Below are 18,658 nucleotides of genomic sequence, written 5' to 3'. Positions count from 1 at the left end.
TCAACAGGTCCAGGCTGCTGTGCAGGCTGCTCTACCACTTGGACCATATGACCCAGCAGATCCGATGGTACTTGAGGTGTCTGTGGCTGATAGAGATGCTGTTTGGAGCCTCTGGCAGGCCCCTGTAGGTGAATCACAGAAAAGGCCTTTGGGATTTTGGAGCAAAGCTCTACCATCATCTGCAGACAACTATTCTCCCTTTGAAAAACAGCTCTTGGCCTGCTATTGGGCCTTAGTGGAAACTGAACGTCTGACAATAGGACACCAAGTCACTATGCGACCTGAACTACCCATCATGAGCTGGGTACTATCAGACCCTGCAAGTCATAAAGTGGGACGTGCACAGCAGCAGTCTATTATCAAATGGAAGTGGTATATACGTGATCGGGCCAGAGCAGGTCCTGAAGGCACAAGCAAGTTACATGAAGAAGTTGCTCAGATGCCTATGGTTTCTACTCCTGTTACAATGCAATCTGCTGCCAAGCATGCACCTATAGCCTCATGGGGTGTTCCCTATGATCAACTGACCGAAGAGGAGAAGACTAGAGCCTGGTTTACTGATGGCTCTGCACGTTATGCAGGCACCACCCAGAAGTGGACAGCTGCAGCATTACAACCCCTTTCTGGGACAACCTTGAAAGACACAGGTGAAGGGAAATCTTCACAGTGGGCAGAACTTCGGGCAGTACACATGGTATTACAGTTTGTTTGCAAGAAGAAATGGCCAGATGTACGATTATACACTGACTCATGGGCTGTAGCTAATGGATTGGCTGGATGGTCAGGGACTTGGAAAGATCACAATTGGAAAATTGGTGAGAAAGACATCTGGGGAAGAAGTATGTGGATAGATCTCTCCAAATGGGCAAAGGATGTGAAGATATTTGTGTCCCATGTAAATGCTCACCAAAAGGTGACTTCAGCTGAGGAGGAGTTCAATAATCAAGTGGATAAGATGACCCGTTCTGTGGACAATCAGCCTCTCTCCCCAGCCATCCCTGTCATTGCTCAATGGGCACATGAACAAAGTGGCCATGGTGGTCGAGATGGAGGTTATGCTTGGGCTCAGCAACATGGGCTTCCACTCACCAAGGCTGACCTGGCTACAGCTGCTGCTGATTGCCAGATCTGCCAACAGCAGAAACCAACACTGAGCCCCAGATATGGCACCATTCCTCGAGGTGACCAGCCAGCAACCTGGTGGCAGGTTGACTACATTGGACCACTTCCTTCGTGGAAAGGACAGCGTTTTGTTCTTACTGGAGTAGATACTTATTCTGGTTATGGATTTGCCTTTCCTGCACGTAATGCCTCTGCTAAAACCACCATTCACGGACTGACAGAATGCCTCATCTATCGTCATGGTATTCCACACAGTATTGCTTCTGACCAAGGAACTCATTTCACAGCCAGAGAAGTACGACAGTGGGCTCACGATCATGGAATTCACTGGTCTTACCACGTTCCCCATCATCCTGAAGCAGCTGGTCTGATAGAAAGATGGAATGGCCTTTTGAAGACGCAGTTACAGCGCCAATTAGGTGGTAACAGCTTGGAAGGCTGGGGCAGAGTTCTTCAGAAGGCAGTATATGCTTTGAATCAGCGCTCGATATATGGTACAGTTTCACCCATAGCCAGGATTCATGGGTCCAGGAATCAAGGGGTGGAAAACGGAATAGTTCCACTTACTATCACTCCTAGTGACCCTCTAGGAAAATTTTTGCTTCCTGTCCCCATAACTCTAGGTTCTGCTGGCTTAGAAGTTTTGGCTCCAGAGAGGGGAGTGCTCCTACCAGGAGCTACAACAAACATTTCATTGAACTGGAAGCTCAGACTTCCCCCTGGTCATTTTGGGCTTCTAATGCCCTTAAACCAACAGGCTAAAAAAGGAATAACAGTGTTAGGAGGGGTGATAGATCCAGATTACCATGGGGAAATTGGATTACCTCTTCACAATGGTGGTAAGCAAGATTATGTCTGGAGTGCAGGAGATCCCTTAGGGCGTCTCTTAGTACTACCATGTCCTGTGATTAAAGTCAATGGGAAACTACAACAGCCTAATCCAAGCAGGATGACAAAGGACGCAGACCCATCAGGAATGAAGGTATGGGTCAATCCTCCAGGAAAAGAGCCAAGACCTGCTGAGGTGCTGGCTGAAGGTGAAGGAAATACAGAATGGGTAGTAGAGGAAGGTAGTTATAAATACCAATTAAGGCCACGTAACCAGTTGCAGAAACGAGGATTATAAAGTAATATGAATGCCCATTGTAAATTTACTAATGCGTTTGCGATTGTACGAGGGATAGTTATATCATGTTAGGCGTATTTACAACCTTGTTATTGTTTCATGTGAACATGAGATATTATTTGTGTCAAGTTGACAAGGGGTGGATTGTAGTGGCTATTCCTGGTTGTCAACTTGACAATATTTGGAATGAACTACAATTCGGAATTGGAAGGCTCACCAGTGACCCTTATCTGGAGGCTTGGAGATCCTTATCTGGATCTTGGTTTGAAGATCTTGAGCCATAGTGGCTATGGATTCCAGAAGATTGAATCTCCGAGTTTAAGGAACACACCTTTAATCTGGGCTACTCCTTTCATCTGGGATTAAAGGTGTGGTGGAACACACCTTTAATCTGGGCTACACCTTCTGCTGGAGACAATATAAGGACATTGGAAGAAGGGAGTCTAGCTCTTGCTCTTGCTCTTGCTCCTTTGCCTGCTTGCTGCGTGAGACTGAGTAACTGCTAGATCCTTGGACTTCCATTCACAGCTGCGACTGAACAATTGTTGGGAATTCGGCTGCCGACTGTAAGTCATCAATAAATTCCTTTACTATTTAGAGATTATCCATAAGTTCTGTGACTCTAGAGAACCCTGACTAATACAGTAGGAAATACAGAAGGCAGTGTACAATGAGGTATGGCTTTCTGGAATCTTCTGTCACTGGAAGCGAAATTGCTAAAAGAGTACAAAGAAAAGTCACCTGAGCTCTGGAAATCACAGCAGAAGGAAGCTCATGGTGACACCTAAGAGGGGGACCAGCCCACTGCCACCAGAGTGAGGCTTCTCATTGTCTTTGTCCCAAAGAATTGGTAGTTTCTGGAGAGTGTGTTAGCAGTACCCTCCGCTGGAGGTTCCTCTGAGTATAATCCACGGATACTGTGACTGCATTTGAGTTAGTCAAGGCTCTCAATTCATGACAACATGCCTGCCTTAAGCTGCACTGCTATTCAACAATGAAGGTCTCAGTAACTCAGGTTTACCTCAATCATATATACGGCAGCGAGAGGGTTTGACTTCATATCAACATTGAGTGTTTAGACAGAGATGCGTGGACCCAGGGAGAGCTGTGGCTGATAAACCGCCAGAAGGCAAGCAGCCCCAGGCATACACCTCCATTAGCAGCCTCTTTCTCTCTAGGATTCTGCTTCCCTCTGCTCTCTCCTCACCAGCTTTCCCCATGATCTCACACCTGAGGTCTATGGAGCCCCTTTTTGCCCTGACCCCAGCAGATGGCCTGTCCTGGGCCTTCATTTCAGCTTCTACCCCCAGTAACTACAGCCTCAGCCCCTTGGTCCCCGTCTCTCAGTTCCCAGCAGGGGAAGGTCCTTAGCCCAACTCATCCCTTCACTCCAGATCATAGATCAGAAATCACAGGTCACAGTCAGCCAATGGCCTGGATGAACCTGAGTCAGGGGTCCCTTCCTAGCCCAACGAGCACGGTCTCTCTAACAGACCAGCATCTTTGAGCGTGGAGACCATACTTTCCCTTGAAGAAGTGGGTCTGATGGTACCACCACAGAGCATCTATGGAGCCGTCTGCTTGAATAAGTTATACTCCAGTCTGAGTAAACCTGAGCTAAAGCCAGGAACACAAGCTATCTTCCTTTCCCACCTGCCTTTCATACAGGTTCTCAAAGACCCCGCCACATTTGAAAGGCAGCCCATATCAGGAAAGCCCATAACTGAGAGGAAAGGTGGTGTGGCTTAGCTGGCATCTTAGATACATGCAGATCTACAAACATGCAAACACGCTGGGAATGAGAGAATTCCTCCCCTGAGATCTGTCCTAGTCAGGGATAAAGGCAGAGACTCCTAGTTTATAGATCTCTTGCCCCATCACCTCACCTGAGCACAGGAAGTTGCCCCCCCCCCAGTGCTGCCTTGACTAGACCCCCCCCTCCCGTTAGCGGTCTGTTTCAGTTGTGGAAGAGAGACCAAGCAACCCCTCCTGGAGTCTTTAGCCTGTTTCCCTGGAAACATCTGGCTTCACCAATCAAATGCTGGCAACTAATTAAGACATTAGACTCTGGTTTGAGGACATTGGGAAGGTCAAACAGGATAGAGGTTAACTGCCTAGGAACAGCCGCCATGCTTTCTAGAGACCTAAAATTCTGAGCCTAGGGGCTGGAGAGATGGCTCAGTGGTTAGGAGCACTGGTTGGTCTTGCAGAGGACACATGTTTGATTCCCAGCTCCCATGTTGTGGCATACAACCACCTGTGACTACAGTTCCAGGGGACTCAACACCCTCCTGTGGCCTCTGTGGGTACTAGGCACATACATGGTACACATGCATGCAAACAAACGCTAATACAAATAAAGCAAATGCGTTAACTAATTAAGTAGTTAAGTTTTAAAAAAATCTTTAAAAAAAAAAAAAGCCTTTGTGGCCAGCATGCTGGCTAAGCAGGTCAAGGCCTTTAAAGCTTGAAAGAAAGAAGTGACTCCACAAAATTATCCTCTGACCTGTATATATCAGCTGTGGCAAGGCAGTTCCCTCCCCTCCCTCACACACACATAGAGTAATGATAATTTTTTACATTCTTTTTTACTCATTGAACAACTCCAAAATATGCACTGTTGTATGCTGGGATAGGCAGCCTGCAATTGGCTCCTAGTCCAGGAAAAAGGAAAAGGCTCCAAGCCTATATTGTATCTGAGCCCATTAAAATGTATAAGTAGGTGTACTAGAGAGGATATTTGCTAGGCATTTGGGGCTATCCAGACAACAGTAAGGGGAAAATAACAAAATAGCCATTTTGTACTGTTTCATCTAGTCATTCAACAGCCTGAGAATAAAGCCACACTGCTTTAACTCCATTTTATAAGTGAAAAAATGGGATATAATAAGGTCTAAGGTAGGCATGAGAGTCAACTCTTCATCCCTGTGCTGACAAGACACCCGAGACAGGAGAGCTAAACAGGAAGAGACGATGGCTTAGTGTCAGTTACACGCTGCAGTCACACAGCACTCTGCTGCAGTGCCAACAGCACATCACAATGGAAGCCCCTGGCTAAGGACATGGCCGGGAAGCAGAGTGACAGGGAGGGATCAGGGCCACATTATTCCTCCACAGACACACCCCAGATGATTTAACTTCCTCCCCGTCGGCCTCCCACCTAAAGATTTGCCTCCATTCAGCCATGCCACGAGCTGGAAACCACAGCTTTAACACATGGCTTTGGGGGGCACTTACCACATTCAAATTGTTGGCAATATTTCACCTAGAATTACACAGTTTTTATGTGATAGGAATAAGATTGAACTTGAACCTGAGGGGGAAACATAGTGCAGTCCTTTCTCAACTGAACCCTCTTGGTCAACACTGGATCCTCCAATCTTAGGGACCCCCTGTTCCTAAATGGAGGGGGTCACCCCACCTAGACCCAGGAAGCCTGGACAAAGCCCACGACAGCCTCTCTTAACACTGGCATGAAGGTGGCCACCTAGCTCTGCCCCTGTTCCAGGCCCCAGTGCCCATGTGTTCTCCGTTGCTCTCTCCAGCTCCACATCTGCTGGCCTGTCTTCTTTCATACTTCATCACCTTGGAGCTGTAGAACCAACTGTGTCCTTAGATGTGTGTGGGGAGGCAAGAGGCAGGCAAGGAGGCCTGAGAATGGAACTGTCTGTGGGCTGGTAGTTCTTATCCAAAGGCAGAGAGAGGGATGGGTGCTTGCCAGAGGCATCGATGACGGGCAAACTCCGCTGAACAGCACACGGCTGTCAATGGTGAACAAGTGAGAGATTGTTAGATAGGAAAACCAAGCCTATCTAACAATCTCTCACATGTTCAAAGTGGTATAGCTTACCAGGGCCCTTCTCCCCAGTGACATCATACAAATTATGTTCTCTCAAGCATGTGCATGCAAACAGAAGTTCTGACACAGACTAGAGTTCAGTAGTCGACATTACAGTACCTTTTTGAAAAAAGAACTCCTGAGAAGATAAATATACTGTTGACCACTGAAGAACACAGGAGAGTCACGTGTTGACCTTCATTACTGGGTGGAGACAGAAGAAACCATGCTGTGCCATGCTAAACGTAACTCGGGAAAAGGGGAAATTTAAACCTTTCGTGGTTGTATTTACGAACAGAAGTCTTGCCAAACTATTCAGGCCTACCTATGAATTTACAGACGAGAGAGACCCCGTAGCTTATTTCAAAGGCCAGAAGAAACATTGTGGTGGCGTCTACTTCCTCAGCCCTCCAGCCCGGGCACTTCTGCTGCGTTGGTCTTCCTTCATGTCATCAGACCCACAAAGCTTACTCCTCTGTAAATATGAACAGCTGCCTTCTCCCTAACACTGTGGGCATGGGGGCTCCACCACAGTGGCTGGAGGGGATGAAGGCAAGGACACTCAAGTGGCTCTTGTTTGGGGGTCACACAGGGTTTATCATCTGGGTTCAAGATGTTTGGGGTTCTATAATAAAGTTAGTTGGAAGGCATGGGCTGGATTCTGCTTCCAGCATGTTCTCCCTCTGGTCTTCACAGTGAGCTAGGGAATGAAGTTCCCCTTGGTACAATCTATTCATCTGGTTCTTCCAGTGTGTGGATATCAGAAAAGCAAGAACAGCACAAAGCTTTGATCAATAGAGGTGAATGTAAGAAGCTTTGAGAAAGGAGGCTAAATTCTCTGGGGAACTGGGACTCCACATAGGGTAGGGAACTTATGAAATGTCTGGGATAATGGATAGCAATCATGGGTGGTGAGGCTTCTCCAGGCACAGAGACCCCTGCACATTGCAACATGGGACTGTAGTGCCAAAGCTGGCAACGCTGGGAGAGCAAGGGCAGCATGGGATCTCAGGCTTCCTGGGAAAGCTCGGCTCGGTCTTCCTGAAGACAAACATGCCCCAATGGGCCTCTGCCACCTGGGGGATGTGCTGCCTTGGTGTTGCCCAAATGTCAGTCCACTGACGCCTGGGCCACCACATCCTTTGAGATTTAAGCATGACTTCCCCTGATGGGAAACCAGACTCCAGCCCCAGCTGAGCACCTCCTCACACTGATGACATCTCTCGATGCTCCTGGGTCCTCTGGATTTGCTGGATGGCATCTGTGCCTACCCTCCCCTCCCCCTCCCCCACAAGGCTTTCCTCTTGAGGGTCTGACCTAAGTAGGAGACTGGAGGGCAGCACTGAGTGGCTGTGGATATAGCTGGCTCTCCCACACAGCCATCCATACTCCCTGCCATGTCCTGTGGGTGCTCTGACAGATTGTGGTGGCTCAGCCCACTCTTTTCTGCCTGTCCCCTGCTGATTTCCCACAAGGCCCTGGTTCCTGCTACTTGATCCTGTGAAAGAGTTTAGCCCAGCTAATCCTTACCTCCAGGAACTATGGAGGTTACCAAAGTTTCTTTACCAAAAAAGAAAAAAACATCCGTGCTAGAGGTTCCCCCTCCTGGATACATCTCTGAAGGTGACTGGGGAAATACCTTCCAGAAGTCTCTTTTCTTTAACTAGATGTAGAACTGCACTCTCTGAGACTGTTGGCTGTCAGAGAGCATGTGCTGAGCCCTGTGAGTTTACTCCACCAACTTTTTGGCCAAGTGAAAAAACACATCAAAGGTTCTCTCAGCTCTCCCTGGGATTGTGCAACCCTACAGGCTCTGGTGTATAAACAGAGTCATGCTTACCGCAGGGAAACGCTGACTCTCTCCCTTTGCTCAGACCTTGGGCTGACTGTTGACTTTTGTGGCTGGTGCTTGAGTTTGGAGGGGAAGCTCAGGTCAGGGACTAACATGAGGCTTGGTGGAGCTGAGCGTATGTCTAAGCATTTCCTGTTGTGAGTCTACACTGGGGGCAAGGGCAGTACCCATCTCTGGATGGCCTGTCTTCCTTTCCCAGGGCCCCACACACATGAGAGAGGAAAAGTAGAGAGGGATGCCTGGAGTGTGACAGGAGGCCAGGGAAGGACAGAGATTAGAATTTTGTGTGTCATATACATAAGTATTCAGAGTGTTTCCAAATTTGGGAAAAGTGGCGGAGGGGAGATGTGAATTAGATTCTTATGCTAAGGGGTGGGCCACCCACCAGATGGAGCATCGAGACATCAAATCAGAATGTCGCCTCCACTGCTCTGAATCTGACAGCTACAAAACCGCTGGAGTAGTTGGTGTCCAATGTTTGTACTCCCGAAACTACCAAATGAAGACAGTCATAAAACTCTTCCTAGCGCTGACCTTCTATAACATGATACCCAAGGCTGGAAGATTTATAAAGAAAACAAAACTAATTTCTTACACTTCTGGGAAGCCCAAGGGCCAGGGGTCTGCGTCTCATGGGGCCTTTTCGTGCTTCGTCTAGGGCGGAAGCAGAAGGACAAGAAGGTTTAGCAAAGGAGAGCAACCAAGCCCCAGCTCCATCGCCACTGCTCACTTAGAACAAAGCCAATAATGCACTTTGTGAGGACACAGCCCCCAGACCCAGTCACCTCCTGTGACTTATAACCACCTTATAACATGGTTACATTAGAAACTTAGAACTCAGGCTGAGAGTTCAGTGTCACATTCAAACAACACCCTGCTGTACAGGATAGGACCTGCTCCCCAGGGCTGTCCACAGACCGTTTAATACCCACTCCATGCATCAGGGCAATGCACTCAGAGAGGCTGTGTGAGCTCCGAAGGCAATGAGCATGGAGACTAAACCGTGTGGTCTGAAACTGTATGTTCTGACTACCAACTTGCTCCTGTCCACCCTACCAGAATGGACACACACAACCTCAGGGGCTTTGTCTTCATGTGTCACAATTTCTCGGCAGGAAGAAGACGATGATGGTTTGCCAAAGAAGAAATGGCCCACAGTAGATGCCTCTTATTATGGTGGACGCGGTGTGGGAGGCATTAAAAGAATGGAGGTAAGAGGTCCACCATCGCACAACTTTCTGTGTGCCAGTTACCTGGTGATAGAAACCCAGAGCAAACACTGGCAGTCCATTTTTGAGGTTAGAGGAGGTGTGACTTATGAGATACAGAGATGGGGAGGCGGAAGGGTACAGCTATTTAACTGCATGCCTGCATCTTGCCCATCTCCAGTTGGATGAGGCCATCTGCCAAACCTCTTGGGTTTCTTTTCTCATTGGACTAAAACCCCACTTCTGTATCCCACCTAGTCAGTTCAACCTCTCATCCTCCCAGCCCATGGCTCCCTATCACCTCTTCTGTTCCCCGCTTTCCCTTTTTCCACTCACCCTACTTCTGTGGCTCACGCTCCTGAAGGAACAGAGGACCCAGTGCTGTGTGCCTCAGACCCCGTCTTCAGGGGGACAACCCGTGCAGCCCTGTAACTTTGTTCTGTGTGCAATTTCACTTATATTAGGTCCGCTGGGGAGAAAAGGGCTCCACAGAAGAAGGGGCGAAGTTAGAAAAGGCAAAGAATGCACGAGTCAAGATGCCAGAGCAAGAATATGAGTTCCCAGAACCCCGAAACCTCAACAACAACATGCGCCGGCCTTCCTCGCCTCGGAAGTGGTACTCGCCCATCAAGGTGTGTCTCTACCCAGAGTCCTTCCTGCATCCCCTCCTCTCAGTTGTGAACCAATCTTCTTTCTTCTCCATCATCTCTCCTCCCCTGCCTCAGCTCCAAGCCCCAATCTACTCTGGCTCCTTGGGAAGTTAAAGCCATGGGAGGTGATTAACGTTCCTAAGGGTCTCTTGTCATCATGGGTGCACATGGCCTTGAGTTCGTGTGAGGGGTCAGAAGTCTCCTCTATGTAGTGGCCCTATGCAACTGCACTGTGACAGCCATCAGAACCCTGGAAACTCATTGCAGAGGATTTAGCCATAACCCATCCTAGCTCTTGCAGAGGTTTGCAACCAAAGGTCCCAACTGGACCCACTCCTGAGCCTCTAGTAAAAGCGTGAGAACTGATTGGTTCCCTTTCCTGCCCCCACACCTTCCGACAGCCTTGCCCCTCTGCATCATGGGAGCTACATGGCAATCTGTATCCCATCACTGAATATTTCCTAGCTTTAGAACAGCGCTTATAAAAACCAAAACAAATACCAGGGCTGGGAAGATGGTGGAATCTGTAAAGTGATTGCTGCATAAACAAAGATCCCTGGAGCTCACCGAGCTCACTGGAGCTCACTGGACAGAGTCTAGTCGAATCAGTGTGCTCTGGGTTCAGAGAGACCGCATCTCAAAAAGTAAAGCAGAGAGCGACTAAGGACAACACCCCAGCCAACCCCTGGCCTCCACACACACATGCACGCACTTGTAGGTAGAATTAAACTAGATTGTTAGCTGCTGTTTCTCAGCCGAGTGAGCTCAGGCTCACGGGAACTTCAGTGCAGTTTCCATTTGGGTTTGCTGTGTTTAAAGCCAGGAGATTCTTTTTTTAGATTGAGCCTCCCTGAGGCAAAGGAGTGAACTCTGAGCTGTAGGCGAAGACACAGCTGGCGGGGGAACAGGCTGCTGCTGCTGTTGCTGCTAATTCTTCTCCAGTGAGGAACGTGCGGTAGCGTGCAGACATGTGCAGACAGGAAGGAGCCGAGAGGATCCTCACAGATGAGAAGACGGGGGATTTTCCCGTCCTGCCGTTTTCAGGAATCTACTTTGTGACTAACAACACATCCTTGGTTGTAGCTGAATTTTCATTTCTGGAATCTTCGAGGTTGGAAGGGCATGTAGTTCCTTTCTTAACTGGTAGCTTTCAGACTAGATTTTGCTAGATGAATCAGGATATGGACACATACATTTAGAAATGTAAAAGTGTTGCCAGCACCTTCCTGGAATCCGCACCCACTCCATTGAGTCTCGACAAGTCCCTACTATGCCAAGTACAGATACTAAATAGTGGGACTTCTCCGCCCTACATAAGCCAGATAATGGTGGGGAGAAAATGTCAGAATGAAGATCCCAGAAGACCTTCAAGAAGCCCTCAAGCCTTGTCCGTCTCCTCTGCCAGTTCAAAACCCCACTCCACCTGCTGTGCCTTAAGATTCTACTTGAGCTCTCCATCCCATACTCTTCGCTGTCCCAAGGACTTCTGGCGGCTGTGGTCCCCTTGCCCCTTCCCCTTAGAGAAAGAGTCTCACAGAGTTACACGGGGTGTCTTGAAACTCATGATCCTTCTGCTTTGACCCCCCACCTAGGTTATATGTCCATATAGGCATGTACCATCATACTAAGATCCTGGCTCCCAAGTTTCCTTAGCCACTGTAATAAACCACACCTTTTCTCGGTGTGGCTCCCAAACCAGCAGCATCAGTCTCACCCAGGAACTTGTTAGAAACATAAAGTGAGCGGTCCCACCCAAGAGTGGCTGTATCAGAGCCTCCAGTGTAGGGCCCAGCATCTGGGTTTGAAGAAGCCCAACAGGTCACAGACAGTGTTGCTGGAGGCCGGGCTGGGTCCCAGAGGACAGAAACTGGTCGCCTAGGTTACTGAAATGAGCAAAGAGCCTGCCTGCTTGGGGTGTTGTCAGGAACCTCAGCAAGGAAACCCACGTTACAGTTCACGTTGACCCTGATGTGACATTTTTACCACCCAGCGCTTTGATGTTAAGTGAGTTGGAGTCACCTCGCAGGACACATGGAGGAAGCCCGTGAGACTGGTGTCTCTCTCACCTGGTCACGACTCTGGTTGAGGTCATAAGCAAGCTTGCAAGGTCCTCTTACCTGGTAGAACAGCTAATGCCAGCGCTCACATGCCCATAGCTAGGTAGGAGATGGGCGGATCACAGTTAAGATTATCTCAGGTTTATGAGCCTTCTCACTGGATTTCACCCCTTGCGGGCACCAATTATCCTTTGAAGCCCCACTAAACAGCACGGAGCCTGGCACAGAGCAAAGACACCGCCAGCTCCCACTGAAGAGCTGAAGCGTGAAGCGTGGTCCAGAAACCATTCCAAGCCCCAAACCTGTTAGACCACACAATGGCACGCTCTGTCCAGGAAGAGGCCATTTGATGACATGGTTCATGAAGTGGGGGCAGAAGTGCAGAAAGGACCTGAGAAATCCCGAGAAAGAGCAGATGTTCCACCAGCAGCAGTCCAGCTCTCATGTGTTTAAAACCCACATTTCATGCTGAGCCTTTTCTACTTAAGAGGCCTGTGGGCATTAAAGGGACCTCATAAAATACTAAGTCTCACACGGCACCCTCTCTTGGTGTTGATCACAGTTCTGCACCCACACAGGAGGCACACTGCAAATGGTGAGGCTAACAGAAAGTGAGCTAGGCTCAGAGGCCCCCCCAGTTGCCACCAGGTAATAGCAATAAGAGGAGCTGTGGTAAGGGGCAGAGATTAGCATCCTTCATCGACCTCACCAGCTGTTTCCTCATGACCCAGGGACAAAAGATGACTCTGACGTTTGTTTTACTTTTTAATGTTATAAGATATATTTTGGTCATAATTCTTTCTCTTTCCTCTACCCAACTTCTCTCTCTCTCTCTCTCTCTCTCTCTCTCAATAAGAACAAACAACAAGACAAAAAAATTACCCAAACAAAACAAAAACACACCAATAATCGTGCAGTGTGTTTTGTGCTGGCTAACTACTCCTGGACCTTGGCCTGCCTTGGAGTGTGACTGACAGATCCTGAGGTACTCCATTGGAGACATTTTCTGGCTTCCCCTCTCCCGACATGTATCAGTTACAAATAGCCCCTTGTTTAGGGACTTAGCCCACTGCCCCTTCTCCATGATGGGATGTTATCTGCCTTAGACTTGTGCAGGTCCTGGTATGCTGTCACAAGTTCTGTGAGTTCATGGCTATCAGCCCTGTTGTGTCTGGCACACATATGAGTTCGCAGAGACTGTGGCTTTGACATTCTTAACTGGTTATATATGTTTTTACATACCCTCCTTAGTTTTGCCTCCTACAGAGGCCTCTAGTCTTTGTTCTTTGGCCCCTTCTAAAAGGTGTATGTAGACCTAAGTCCCCCACAGCACCCTCTCTTGGTGTCTGTCACAGTTCTGCACTAACTCAGGAGGGACACTACAAATGATAAGATTAACAAATGGTGAGCTAGGCTGAGAGGCCCCTGGGTGAGGCCGCCTGATTAGGAATACAGTCACCACAGGGAGCCAGGGAAGTTGAAAGGGGACAGAAAGGACAAATGCCACCATTCACCCTCACCTCACTCTCAGGTCCTAGTTCCCCATGATCCATGGGAAGCTAGTGGTACAGAGACAGTATGCAAAGAAGTGCAGACAGTCGGTGAGGACAGGCGGCTCCTGAAAATGGTCAGTCTGTGCTGTGTCCACCTTCCCGTCCCACTGTGAACAGGGAGAACCCCACACCTAAACAGTCAGCAGAACCCGGGACCATGTCGAGCTCTCCAGCAAAAGTGGCTGGAATCAGATACATAGTGCAATGGGTACCCACCACCTTCCTTCTTTCCCGAGAGCTGAGAAGCAGGTGGGCGCGCTTGATAAGCAGTCCAGCAGGAGCTGAGGGGAAAGGATTACAGTGGGCTCCTCCTCCTGTCCCTGCATCCATCGTACCCCATGCTATATTAGGACACTGACCGCAACAACCACACTCCCCCCCATCCTCGCTCCAGGCTCATGATGGGGGAATTTCCCCTGGTATTTAGTTTCGTTTTCCTCTGCTTGGTTTTTGCTTCCCCGATTTACAGCACCCCATGCTTCTCATTAAACAGAACTGGCCATTGCAGACAAGTTAAGTCATGCCCAAATACATGGCCACCAGCTGGATTAAAACTAGGACTGATTGCAGACTTCGGAGAAATTACCCATCCCTTTTCCCAGTAGCTTCTGCACATGTCAGGGAGTGAGAGAAATGGCAGCTAAAGGGCCAAGCCAGGACCTGGCTTGAAATATAGACAGGCTGCTCCCTGCAAATGGCAGACTGTGAGCAACGGGGTTGTGGATTAAACTACCATGGATTTCCAGCTTTCTGTCCAGAACAGTGCTATAAATGGAGCTATCTTCAAGTTTCCATCTCAGAGCTGAATCCACGAGCTAGGATAGATAGTCCCAAAGAGCCCCCAAATGGGAAAAGAGACACAGCCGTGCTCGAGGGTGCTTTGTGTGGCGATCCGCTAGGCCTCACCATTATACAGGTGAAGCCGCATAAACCTTCACCTCTCTCCGTGCACTTAAGTTATGGCCTGAAGCAGAGAGAGGTACGGTGTGGGAGCCTGGCGCTGGTAAATCTCCCATTTTATAGTCAAGCTGTGTCAACTTCATATGGAAGAAGCTATTTTTAAATGCCAGCTAACACACCCTGGCTGGGACGCTGGGGTTTGTGGTGGAATCTTCGTCATAGCTTCACAGAAGCAGCTGGCATTTTGCCTGGGGAATGAAGGAAGACCAGAGTCTAAAGTACATGTTGTATGCGGGCTGTGCCTGATGGATACCCTAATGTGACAGGGACAGTGCCCCTGCACACACACACACACACACACACACACACACACACACACACACACACGGCCTTAGGGAACAAGAGGAAAGCTTTAAGTGACAGGTTTCTGGGCTCTGAGAAGATTTGTTAGGAACTTAGCTGACCGTAAAGGGTTTTGGCTTTGGTTTTCACTTAACTGTTAAAATATATTATTGAGTGTGAGGGCAAGCACAATAGGGAGAGGGACACATGCTACAGCTTATGTGTGGAGGTCAGGACAGCTCTGTGGCCGATTCTCTCCCTCCTCCTTTTTGTCGGTTCTCGGGCTCAAACTCAAGTCACCAGTTTGCATGGCCAGCTGAGTCATTCCACTGGCCCCGGAGCTAACGTTTGTCCTTAGCCAGTTGTGACCACTCTCTTCCCTAATGCTTCCTTCAACTCCCACCTTGGAAGCTGCCTGATGCAGGCTCAGGAGGAGGCAAAGGCAGTTACCCACATTGCTTGTGCCACAAATGGAGGGCTCACCTGAGAGACAGTCAGAATTCAGGACGCTGCAGAGAAAATGGAGTAAGGTGGTCTTGCCTTGTCCAGAAAAGCTAGAGACAGCAGCTCACCTGGGCAAAGCACTTCACACAGGTCAGGTTGGGTTCCAAGAACAACCTTGAAAAGTAGAATTCCCCCAATACACACACACACACACGCACACACATACCCCAACAAATATACACACAAACACAACCACCCATACACACCAACACACACACACACACCAACACACACTTGTACATACTTATACACCCTACACACACACACACCCCAACAAATATACACACAAACACAACCACCCATACACACACCCCAACACACACTCGCACATACTACCACCTCACTTATACACCCTACACACACACATACCCCAACAAATATACACACAAACACAACCACCCATACACACACCCCAATACACACACACCCCAACACACACTCGCACATACTACCACCTCACTTACACACCCTACACACACACACACACACACCACTTACAACCAGAAAACCAGGCACCAAGGGATAGAGGATTTGCTTGAGTGCACACTGCTGGTAAGACGGCCTGAGATTTATTTTCTTAGCCATTATGTATCCATACATAGGAATGGCTCTTACTTCTAAGACTAAGTGACAGGAGACAAGAGCCAGGGCTTTGGAAATAGTGGAATGGAAAGAAATGTCAGGTGAGCTGGGACCTAAGACCACTCCCAAAACATGGCTGAAGCTGGACATGACGCAGCATGGAGAGAGGGTGACCCTCTGGTGTGTGGCTTACACCTCTATGAACAGAGTGTGAGGAAGGGTACATGTGGGTAAAAGAGAGCTCATTTTGGTTTACCATGCTTGCTCTTAGCTCCTGTTATGTCAACACCATAATTAAAAACTGGAAGGTTATGCCATGCCCTGGTCTGGACCTAAAGAGGTCACGCCATGCCTGGATCTGGCTGTCAAGAGAGGCCCAAGATGAAGCCAGATGCGTGAATCTTAAGACTACATGGGGAGTCGGGCCAGGCGCTACACAGATGAGGCCAATGTAGCTCTGTGCCCAAATCAAGCACAGGCAGAGGGGAAGGGGCAAAGAAGCAGAGAGGGAGGAGGAGACGGACCAACCCTAAGAGGCAAGGCCAAGGGGAAGACTCCCTGAAGGGAGAGCCCAGTGCATCTCAGAATATGGAGGTGCTTGACCATCAAGATGTCCTGTGTGGCTCTAAGGAAGATCCATTCTGAGGGAATGGCAGGGTCCAGAGCACAGCTTGTGTGTGAGGAAGAAGAATGTAATTTTGGCTTGGGAAGGAGGTAGTGGAAGAACACGTGCTTGTGGATGGCCATACATTGGAGACACTGCCTCACACTCTCCCATCCTTGTTCCCCTTCCCCAACTGTCATTTTAATGTCTACTTTGGTTACAGATAGTATGGTGAATATTTTTTTCTGAAATGAGGAGATAACTTCAAGATAATTTATTTTATAGAGGAGACAGTATTATTAACACCCCCCCTCCCCCAATTTAAGAAGAGCAAGCCTTCAGGAGTTGAAAAACGTCCATGCTGCCAGCTGGAGACAAGACAGCCCAGCTACAGCTTCTCTGGGACAGTGGGAGTTCTCTGCTTAGGTTCTGTGTGGTCACCTGCTCCACCAAGGAGCAGAGTTCGCTTTCTCCTGGGGCTGCGTGTGCAAGCAGCTCTTTGCTATGCGTGTGGCTGAGCTAATTTCTTCAAAAGCCTTTCTTCAATAGCCAAATTTTCTTCAAGCCTCAAGTCATTGTTCCTCATTTGTCCAGGGTTCAAGTGTCTAGCATATAAGGCAATATGGGTGGGCTGATTTATAAGCCAAATATTAAGGGCCCCTCCTTTCTGGAAATAAAGAGAAGCATTCAGCCACCTAATATCATGAGCTGTAAGGGCTTGTCCCATAAGAACCTTCAAGGAAACAGTTAGCTGACACTTAGTTTGCCTCAGGCTGAATACAGCACCCGCTCTGTCCACCAGCAACACTAAACTCATTTCAGAATATTTCCAAAGACTTTTGTAGGTCTTTGTAATAGGAGATGAGAAACTCGGCACTTGGCAAGATCACAGTTAACCCACTAGAGCTTAGGCGACAGCTGGCCAGTGTTCAAGAGCTTAGTTTTTCAGGTGTGTGTTTGGCCCACCAGGGAGTGACTTCAGAACCCAGGGTTCTCTGGCATGATCAGTGCTGCCCCCATAAAGCATCTGTATTGAGGCTGAGCTCTGCAGATAGCCCCCATTTTCCCATCACTGTCCTCCAGGACACCACACACATTCCTGCAGTGGAATATACCCAGCTCCCCTGTACGGAGCACACTTCACGTGGGGGCCTGTTCTCAGCTCTTATATTAGACTGTACCCCTTGCATTAGAGAGTGGAGAGGCCCTAATCCACGTTCACCAAGTCACCGGATCTGTGCTTCTAACATGATGGGAGAGACCTGGGGGAAAGATGGGGGAAAGTTCTTTATTTCTACAGTGTCTGTCTCCCAGCTTGGTTTTATATGTAATCTTCTTGCATTTCTTTTATTTCAGGGAAAACTCGATGCCTTGTGGGTTCTGCTGAGAAAAGGATATGACCGAGTGTCTGTGATGAGGCCACAGCCAGGAGACACGGTAGGATTCGCCAATGGTCACATACTCAGACACACAAACACAGACACACACACATACACACTTCTTCTGTTTTAGTAGTACCTGAATAACTACTCGTATACAACTCTAGATGTTATTTCCTGTGGTGACAGATCAGATAGCAGTTTTTAAAATCCTGGTTGTTGTCAGACCTTGTGTTTCGATTTGCTTCTCTGAAAAGGACTTTGTCAGAAATACACTGGTGTTAGCTGCCTAGAACTTGCGCCTTTCAAGGGAAGGTGAGTAGCATCCCTTCTTAGGAGAGGAGGTTTCTCATCCACAGATGAGAGAGTCAGGCTCAGAACAAAGTTCTCCCTCAGCTTCCAGCAACCTGCGTCTTCCTCGGAAACCTGATCCATTTACCAAAACACAAAATATAGGTTTCTCATTTAGGAGAGTCCAGCAGACTTGAGCTTGAAGTTATTTCCTTCCTGGCTAGAAAACCTTGAGGCAAATCCCCTATCCTCTGTGTTCACCTTTGTAAATTTGATCATGGTAGCCGCATCTTGGACATCTGGCAGGTAATGGGATACCTTGTCTTAGCTGCTTTTCCTGTTGCTGTGATAAAATCCCAAGAAAAGCAACTTAGTGTTGAGGCTGGAGAGTTGGCTCAGCAGTTACAGCCCTGACTCTTGCAGGGAAACTTCATGGCTGCTCATAGCACCTGCCGCACTGATACCTTCTTCTGGCCTTCATGGGCACCAGGCACACAAGTGCCACAGGTACATACATGCAGGCAGAACACCCACACATATTGAAATGGTTGTGAGCCACCATGTGGTTGCTGGGAATTGAACTCAGGACTTCTGGAAGAACAGTCAGTGTTCTTAACCACTGAACCATCTCTCCAGCCCCCAAAAGTATG

General features: G+C 48.5%; 1 protein-coding gene across 2 annotated transcripts in view; it reads left to right on the top strand.

The window, feature by feature from the left end:
* The window catches only part of Antxr1 (anthrax toxin receptor 1), a 201,957-nt gene that overhangs the window by 137,925 nt on the left and 45,374 nt on the right, over nucleotides 1-18,658 (top strand). For both annotated transcript variants that reach the window (NM_054041.2, XM_006506564.2), the window contains exons 15-17: nucleotides 9,054-9,149; nucleotides 9,611-9,778; nucleotides 17,695-17,775. In NM_054041.2, the coding sequence (NP_473382.1) occupies nucleotides 9,054-9,149; nucleotides 9,611-9,778; nucleotides 17,695-17,775 (345 nt within the window). The remainder of the gene's footprint in view (nucleotides 1-9,053; nucleotides 9,150-9,610; nucleotides 9,779-17,694; nucleotides 17,776-18,658) is intronic.

Source organism: Mus musculus, chromosome 6, assembly GCF_000001635.26.
Source record: "Mus musculus strain C57BL/6J chromosome 6, GRCm38.p6 C57BL/6J".
In the NCBI taxonomy this organism is placed as follows: Eukaryota; Metazoa; Chordata; class Mammalia; order Rodentia; family Muridae; genus Mus; species Mus musculus.
The sequence above is the reverse complement of the archived record's forward strand: the minus strand, read 5'-3'. Positions and strand labels throughout refer to the sequence as shown.